A 9,191-nucleotide genomic window follows, 5' to 3' on the forward strand; every position below is an offset into this window, starting at 1 on the left:
CAGACACCTGGCTCCTGTTGAGAGTTTTTTCCTGAATAAATTTCCTGAAAATTTATGGAGCAACCTGGTCTGACCTCAGAGCTGGCCTTGCTTTGAGCTGCGCAATGGACTAGAGATCTCTGGAGCTGCTTCCCTCTCTGAATTTTCCCGTGAGCCTGTGACAGAGATACCCTCCCCTTCAGCCGAATCCTTTCTTCTAGGACATGAGCTGCGAGACACAGGCTGCTGGAAGTGTGGGTGGTAAGGGACTGCTGGGGGTCTCCAGCCTGACCTCCTGCCCAAATGGTAACTACCACCAACCCCGTGGTCAGGTTGGGGGCACTTTTTGGAGCCGAGACCTGAAAACCTCCCAGGACGGGGCTCCCAGAGACACTCTGGGGTTCCTGCTGCACAGCAGCACCTCACTCCCAGGTTTTTATCACTTTTCCTGTTGCCCTGTGTGAAGCTCCCAAGAGGCCGTTTGGGGCTGTTGCCTGTGCCACACCATTTCTCGTGGCAGAAGAGAGGTTTTTTCCATCATCTCTCCCGGTGGATGTAGGATGCTGTTGGTTTTCCTCAGCATCCCCTTCAGCAGCAGGCTAAGGAGGCTCAATTCCCTCACCGTCTCCACACTGCTCATGTTATTAGGCCCCCAACACCATCCTTGTTGCCTTTCTCTGGATCCTCTCCAGCTTCTGCCCATTCCTCCAGAACTGGGAGACCACTGGCTTGTATGGCATCCATTGTCATGTCCGGGCCCTTTCTCTCAGGGACACTCCTCACCCAGTCAGGTCGCAGCCCACGGGGCTGCACAGGGGGATTCTGTCCCTGGTACAGAGCTTGTTCCTTCTCCTTGTCTGTCTTTGGGAGGATTTGGCAGGGGGTGGAGGATTCGGGGGGTGGCCAAATTGCCAAGTGTCTGGGTCCTTCTTTACTGGAGCTCTGTTGTGCCAGCATTTATGGGATGTTTGCAGATGGCTCATCCTCATTTGTGCTTCTACCAGGATAACAGCGTGAGGAATTGCAGGACACTACAGGTACGGACCAAGCAGTGCTTGTTGACTGGAGTTGCTGCCCAGGGTAGAAAGCATCACAAACCCACATCAGAAACAACAAAGGAGGGCACAAAACCAGAAGAGAACAGCCAATGCAGGAAGGGTTAACGGGCTAGGCTGTTCTTTTTGGACGGTATGAGGATGGTTAAAATACAGAACTTTTGAGGAGGGTAAGAGGGAACCAGGACATGAAAGGTGAAGCAAAGCAGGGGATCAGGGCTGTCTGGGGGTACCTGTGAGGCAGCCTTGTACCGGGTGGGAATGACTTCCACAGTCAAGGAGATCCTGAGGACATTCCTTAACGTTGGCAATAGGAGGGAGAAGGGAAAACAGCATCGTTCAGATTGGGAGGGAATTAGGGTGGTATGTAAATGAACTTCCTGCTCCAAGCAGGGTCACACCGGGTCACCGAGGGGCTTTATCTGTCTGGGTGTTGAAAACTTGTGGACTGAGAGCATATGTTCCTTCCAATGTCACTGCCTGCAACTGAAATCATGGATCAGCACAACGATTTTCGCAGCGTCCCTGTATCACAGGGTGTCCACACCAAAGGACATTTCCAGCATCATCTCTCCCTTCCCGAGATCAGCTTCGCCTTCACCACAGGCCCTCGGGACTGCAAAGAGACATCAGACAGCAAACCTCTCTGCTGCTGGGACTGCACTGCCCAGCTCGGTTTCTCTCTGGCCTTGGGGAGAGCAGGGTGTGCTGCCTTTGGGAGACTCTCATGTCTTTACATGACCATCTGCCATCCACTGCAGCATGTCCCTGCTCTGAAGCAAAGCCTTTGCACGCAGGAGTCTTGGGTGTGTGGCAGCAGCTTTTCCCACTGCAAGTCTTCTCTCAGCTCTGGGGTCACAGCTGAGGTGCTTCAGCCCAGACGTGCACCCTGTCCCTCAGGCTGGGGCACAGACAGGAGGAGCTGGAGCCCCTTGTCTCTCTTCATTCCACTTTGGGGGAATAGCAGCTGAGGCATGCTGGGACACCTTACATGATTGGTGCTGTGATGGGTTGGTAGAGGATGACAAGGAGACATGGGCCAGAAAGATCATGAGGGAGGTATCCTCCATGTGAAGGAGCTGCTGAGATGCGCGGAGCTCCTCTATGGGACGAACAAGTTGCATGAGCCCTTGTTGGTGAGGGTGAGAGGAGAGACTGGTAAGGGTGACGTTGTGGTGGGAGACAAAGAAACCATTCAAGTCCCCCTGCAGACTTTAGTTTCCTGGCATTTACTGGAAAGGGTCCACAACAGCATTCAAACAGTCCTGGAGGTTTCTGGAGGGTCTTGGTACACGGGTACCTAGTACGCAGCTTGGGACACAGGTCTTTAGAGCACAACTGCCAGATGGGCCAGTGATGGGGACGCTCATCGGCATCTGTTTGTCCCAAAGAAGGAAGCGTTGGACATGGATGTGAAAACTAGTGTCAGCCTTGGCTGTCATGACCATGAAATAGTGGGGTCTCACCTCCCAAGGGGAAGAACAATAGAAGAGTGCAGATGCCAGAGCTCAGAGGAGCAGACTTGGGGCAAGTCTTGGGACTTTGAGTGGGGGAGCCCATGTGAGCAGCACAGAAGGGCAGCAGAGCTCAGTAGAGTTGGTCTTCAAGGACAGTGTCTTTCAAGTATGAGATTGTGCATTCCCATAGTCGGGAAAACAAACAGAGCTGTCAGGAGAGAAACTTGGGGAAACAGGAAACTCCTGGAGAAGCTCCACAGAAAAAAAAGGGAGTATCCAAGAAATAGATGCAAGGACTGAAAGAAAGGACTAATTCAAAAACATAGTTAGTTTTAGGAAAGGCGGGGCTCCCATGGAGTTGGCACTTGCAAGGGAGTTCAGGGGCACAATGTGTAGCTGTCACTACTTCACGAACAGTTCAAGAAGAAATGAAGGGAATGTGTGGCCAGTGCTGAATTGAGTAAGAGTAGGTGAAGATGGGTGTGACGTACTTTTGGCCTTTGTGTTTCCCAGTAAGGTCTTCCAGTTCCATGTTCCTACAAGATAGAACCCCCGGTGAAATCCAGCAGTGGATGGAGATCAAGTCAGGGGTTACTTAGGTAAAGTCAGCCCTTAGTATTCCAGAGGATCCGACGGGATGAATCCAAGGATGTCAAGAGACCAGGCTAATGCCAGGGCTGCTCTGATACTTGTTGGAAGGTCATCATGACTGGAGAAAGCCAAAGGCAAATCTTGCATGCATCTTCTCAAAAGGCCCAAGGTCCAAGCAGGGGAATTACAGGCTGCAGTGACAGAGGCCAGGGGCTGTGTGGCTGGGCAGCAGCTCTGTGGAAAAGGCTCCGGTGGTCCTTGAGTTTCATGAAACAAAACATGAGCTAGCAGAAAATGCGGCCAAGAGCATCCCGGGCTGTATGAGCAGGACCGCAGCCAGAAGAAGTGATTCTCCCCCTCTGCTCAGCACTTTTGACACCACATCCATAATACTTGCCCAGGTTTAGACCCTGCTCAAGGACAGTGAGACATTTGCAAACAGGAGCCTCTTCACTGAGGGCCACTAAGATGGTCATCCTTCCATTAGCCTTCATGTGTTTGTGGAATTTACCCAACAACAGCAGTATCTGCAACAACAACAACCACAGACGCAGCATTATTCTGACTAAATACAAGTATCTGCAGTGGAGCAGTCTGCATCTGTGGTACCCACTTTGGGCAATGCCAATTAAATCAGTATTTGCAATACACAGCATGATGCCCAATCCAAAGGTACGTATCTAAAGCGGTTCAGATGAAGGGCAGCCCTGCAAAAGTCACCCCTTTGTGTTCCCAGGTGACGTGGCCACTGCTGATTTCCCTCCCAGGAGGGGCAGAGGCTGGATCCCCCTCTGAGGAAGGACTCCCTGCAAGGAAGCCACTGCTGTGGGTGTTTCTCACCTGGTATTTCCTGGCACTTCACTCAGCATCTGTTTTGATGTACTTAGTGTTTTTCTGGACAAATCTGCACAGAAGAGCAGAAAAAGGCAATGCTTCCATAAATGATGGTCATAAAGGTCCTGTCATGGACAAGAAAGTGCACCATGAACTCTGGAGGGAGTCGGAAAGATAGTTAATAAGGACCAGGGAGATCCAGGGAGATCCAGTAAGCTCAAGGCCTCTTCTGAAGGCTAAGCGGCCTTGAGCAGCAGTGATTGCCCCTGTGGAGGTCTGGGACAGAGAGTCGGGGCACATCAGAGAGAATCAAAGGGGTGGCTGATGGCTTTAGCAAATCCTCACAACCGTGTCAGAACCCAGAAAGGGAAGGCAGTTGATGTTGCTTTGCAGAGGAGACAAGGAGAATGCTTGTCCCGGGAATCTGGCAGGAAGGACCTTGCCCTCTTTTCCTCCTTCACTTCCAGGCTCGGATGGAGCTCAGGAAACATCCATGAGCCTGGAGAATGTCCAGGTGTCCTGGGATGAGGTTCCACATGAGTGGAGACCCCACCGTGATGTGTCTTGTGTTCTGGACTGCCCCACATCTACTGCACAGAGAAGGGAGAGACCTTGCCACCCTGCAGTGCCAATCAGTCACTTGTGTTATGAAAATCTGAAACCGGCTTGTGCTGCCCGAGGAGAGGGACAAGGACACAAAGTACAGAATTGCAAGGGTAAATATTTATTCTTTTGTATCCGAGCTACATTGGGGTACCTCAAATGTGGTTTTACGCAGGGCTCTTACACCGTTCAAGCATTCAGGTACCACATGATTTGACTAATCACTGATTAACATAAAGAGTACCAATTCCTAATCACAGTAAAACTTTGCAAAACAACTTTAATTCTGCAGCACCATCATCCATCAGCATTCTCGCTGCTTGTCTATTGCTCCAGACGTCCCTGGAGTTGGTCTCTTGGGAGTTACTGATCTGTGATGCTGGATGCTGGGAGAGTTTCAAAGATGTGTTAGAGGGACCAGGACACTGGTGGTATCTTGGATCTCCGGGGGTATCTTTTATCCTTCATGGACAGCTCTGTGATTCTGAGAAGCAAAGTCCTTATTTCGAGGGCAGGGCTGTTCTTCTGCTCCTTGTGATGAGCTGGTGTCCGTTAGTTCACTCACTCAAGCACGATAAATCAGGACACAACGTGAGCTATACAGATACATATCTTCAGAAAATGAATACATTGTCATACTCTAAAGACTGATTGGCATAAGAGCTAGGGAGGTAAATTTTGATAACCTTGACCCAAGGGATGTCTGTGGTGACCAGGTGGGTTCTGCAGAGAGCCCTTTGTTGGTCAAGGATCATCTGTTCATGAGCCACAATGATCCATCCCAAAGTGCAGGAAGTCACGCCAAGGCGGCAGGAGGCTGGCATGGATGAGAGAGGAGCTCCTTACTGACATCAAGCAAGAAGAGGAAGCACAGAGAAGGTGGAAGCTGGCGCCTTCCAACCTCAAGGGTTCTGTGGAGAGGGCCATTTGTATGTGTGTCTGCTTGTCTGTGCACGGGGGAACTGGAGGGATGATGGAATCCCAAGGCCAGCTCCTGGACAGATGGAGGGCCTAAGACCAGCTCCTGGACGGATCCGTGCTGTGTATCTGTACAGGTAACATCTCCCACTAACGTGACCAAGGGTGCAAACAGCCCAGCCCTCAGTTCCCTTTCTCCACAGACTGTGGATTGTTTCGGCCTGGAGACCTCCCGAGGTGCCTTCCAGGATAAGTGATTGTGCATGTCCTTCCACCAGGGCTCTTCCCTTGATGGTGTCAGGGAGAGCACTCAGGTTCCCCATGACCACAGAAGTGAGCAGACATAAGTTTGGTTCACCCATCTGCAATGTCTGTGTCCCACTCAAGTCAGTGACTCAAGGCTGGTTGGCAGGTCACCCCAAACAGGCGTCATCATATCTGGAGCTGAAGTTTTGGGTTTCCTTTTCCCTCTTGCCCCCTCCCAAGTTCTTCTCTTTAATCACCCTCACAGATTCCCCCCGCAAACAGCCCAACTCTGCTCTTTCCCCACTGGCCTGGCCTTGGCTTGTTTTGTGCCCTTGTATTGTGTTTCTAAGAGGGTTGTCGTGCTGAATCCTATGCTGGTCAGCACAAAACTAGCAACTCCTTTAATTAGACACCGTATCCTGCAACTGCTCATGTAGTTCTCTTGTAGTGATGGCTCACTCTAACCAATGTGAGGTGTCTGCATGAAAACAAGAACTGACCAAATGGAGCTTCAGTCCAGAGGGACCTTGAGAAACTCTGGGATTGGGCCAACAGAATCACAGAATTACAGTATTGTAACGTTTGGAAGGGACCTTTGGAGAACATCGAGTCCAAGCCCCTGCCAGAGCAGGGTCACCCAGAGCAGGTTGCACAGGAACGCATCCGAGCGGGTTAGGAATGTCTCCAGAGAAGGAGACTCCACAAACCTCTCTGGGCAGCCTGTTCCAGGGCTCTTCTTCATGTTCAGATGGAACTTCCTGTGTTCCAGCTTGTGTCTGTTGCCCCTTTTCCTGTCACCGGGCTCCACTGAGAAGAGCCTGACGCCATCCTCTTGACACCTGCCCTTTAGATAGTTATAAGCATTGATGAGGTCCCCTCTCAGTCTTCTCTTCTCCAGGCAAAAGAGACCCAGGTCTTTCAGCCTTTCCTCATCAGAGAGGTGCTCCAGTCCCCTGATCATCCTTGTAGCCCTCTCCTGCTGAACTCTTTTGTGTAGTTCCTTGTCTGTCTTGAACTGGGGAGACCAGAACTGTGCTCCAGATGTGGCCTCACCAGGGCAGAGTACAGAAGGAGAATAACCCCCTTCGACCTGCTGGCCACACTCGTTTTAATGCACCCCAGGAGACTATAGGCCTTCGTGGCCACAAGGGCACATCGCTGGCTCATGGACAACTTGTTGTCCACCAGGACTCCCAGGTTCCTCCCTGCAGAGCTGCTTTCCAGCAGGTCAACCAACCCCTAACCTGTACCTTGAATGAAACAGAAACCTCTTAAATTTTACAAAAGTGGCCAGTCCTGTGTTGGGGAGGGGAAGAATAAACCCATATATCAGGGAACCTAAAAGGATGAGCAGTGACCCTGAGAAGAATGGCCTGGGCATGATGAAGGACACCATAGGAGCCAGTGGTGCATGGTCTCCATGAGCAAGGCCAGCTGCAAAGGGGGATTTATTAGGAGGAGCAAGGCTCCATGCTCTCCAGACGGCTCCACATTCCCCTTCCAGGGGATGGATGGCCTTAACGTCACCTGGGTGAAAGCCCTGGGTACATCCCTCACTCACACTCACCATTTTACCTGTCCCCAAACAGGAACTGGTGACTCCTAAATCCACTCCTGTGTCTCTAAAAGCTCTGAGCTTTTCATTCCTGAACACATGGAGGAAGAGGAACTGCAGGGATGCATTTTGCAGTTCCTCAAACCTGTGTGGAGAAAGAGCCCAGTATGAAAGCACAGCGCTGTGGAGATCCCGTTTTATTCCAGAGATGCTAGGAGAAAGGCCAGCTCTGAGCCACTGTTAAAAACACTTTTATAAGGGAACCGGGTGACACCAAGTAGGTACATGCCTCAGGTGCTGTGATGCAAATGCAGACATTTCTGTAGAAATAAAATAAACATGAACAAGAATGAAAAAAGAGATAGCAAAAAATACAATGGATCAAAACAAAACATAAAAAAAAAAAAAGGATGTAATCAGATACCGTGGGAGTCATTGGTGAAGAGAGCTGGAAAATTTCTCACTCTTGACAAACATCCATGAAATCAGACTCCTAATGGCATCCTTGAGCTCCTGGTTCCTCATGCTGTAGATGAGGGGGTTCACTGCTGGAGGCATCACCGTGTACAGAACTGCCAACAGCAGGTCAAGTGATGGGGAGGAGATGGAGGGGGGCTTCAGGTAGGCAAAGAATCCAGTGCTGACAGTCAGAGAGACCGCAGCCAGGTGAGGGAGGCACGTGGAAAAGGCTTTGTGCCGTCCCTGCTCAGAGGGGATCCTCAGCACAGCCTGGAAGATCTGCACATAGGACAGCATGATGAAAACAAAACAGCCAAATGCAATACAGGCACTGACCACAATGAGCCCGGCTTCTCTGAGGTAGGAGTGTGAGCAGGAGAGCTTGAGGATCTGGGGGAATTCACAGAAGAACTGGGCTATGCCATTGCCCTGGCAGAGGGGTATTGAAAATGTATTGGTCGTGTTTATCAGAGCATAGAGAAACCCACTGCCCCAGGCAGCTGCTGCCATGTGGACACAAGCTCTGCTGCCCAGGAGGGTCCCGTAGTGCAGGGGTTTGCAGATGGCAATGCAGTGGTCATAGGCCATGACTGTTAGAAGACAAAACTCTGCTACGATAAAGAAGGAAAACAGAAAGAGCTGTACAGCACATCCCCAGTAGGAAATAGTCCTGGTCTCCCAGAGAGAATTAGCCATGGCTTTGGGGAGAGTGGTGGAGATGGAGCCCAGGTCAAGAACGGAGAGGTTGAGGAGGAAGAAGTACATGGGGGTGTGGAGGCGGTGGTCACAGGCTATGGCAGTGATGATGAGGCCGTTGCCCAGGAGGGCAGCCAGGTAGATGCCCAGGAAGAGCCAGAAGTGCAAGAGCTGCAGCTCCCGTGTGTCTGCGAATGCCAGGAGGAGGAACTCAGTGATGGAGCTGCTGTTGGGCATTTGCTTCCCCTGGTCTTGGAGACCTGTTTATGGAAGGAAAGTCAGTGAGAAGATAGGGCAGACTTTTCTCAAATAGAAGTATTCAGTTGCTCTCAGAGACCCACCAAACTGCCTCTCCCCTTTCGGGAAGACCTTTGGCAGGTCCTTCTCGTACACTCTGGTTGGTGCTGGCTGACGGTCGACAAGGGAGCTGGGAGCTCTGCAGGATTCAGTCCTGCCCTACAGCAATAGGAACATGGAGTGATCTCAGATTAAATCCACTCATGGCATCAAAGGGCTTCCCAGCTTTGTCTCTCCCAATTCACCCCACTGTAGAGCAGAGCTGGGGGCACTTCTTTATTTGTGTGTTCTGTTCTAGTTTCCCCACCACACCTGAGGAGAGTTTTTAAGGCAGAACGCCTTGGCATTTCTGCTGGGCTGCCAGGGAAACCTTGTGGGAGCAGAGGAGTCCAATTTACAAGTGCAGCTCTCCCAAGCCCTCACCTCATCTCACCGGACACGAGGAGGATCTCAGCTCTCCCCTCCCAGCCAGGGACACAGAAGGCTCATTGCAGATGCCTA

The 9,191-nt window shown here is 51.2% G+C and overlaps 1 protein-coding gene across 1 annotated transcript; it reads right to left on the bottom strand.

Annotated features, from left to right (window-relative positions):
• Positions 1-7,670: 7,670 nt before the first annotated feature.
• On the bottom strand, positions 7,671-8,699 carry LOC141476538 (olfactory receptor 14C36-like). The gene has a single exon (XM_074165220.1). It carries the CDS (start codon positions 8,628-8,630, stop codon positions 7,671-7,673), a length of 960 nt encoding a protein of 319 aa, XP_074021321.1. The 5' UTR covers positions 8,631-8,699.
• Positions 8,700-9,191: the final 492 nt, after the last annotated feature.

The sequence above is a fragment of the Numenius arquata genome, chromosome 39, assembly GCF_964106895.1.
Source record: "Numenius arquata chromosome 39, bNumArq3.hap1.1, whole genome shotgun sequence".
Taxonomy (NCBI): domain Eukaryota; kingdom Metazoa; phylum Chordata; class Aves; order Charadriiformes; family Scolopacidae; genus Numenius; species Numenius arquata.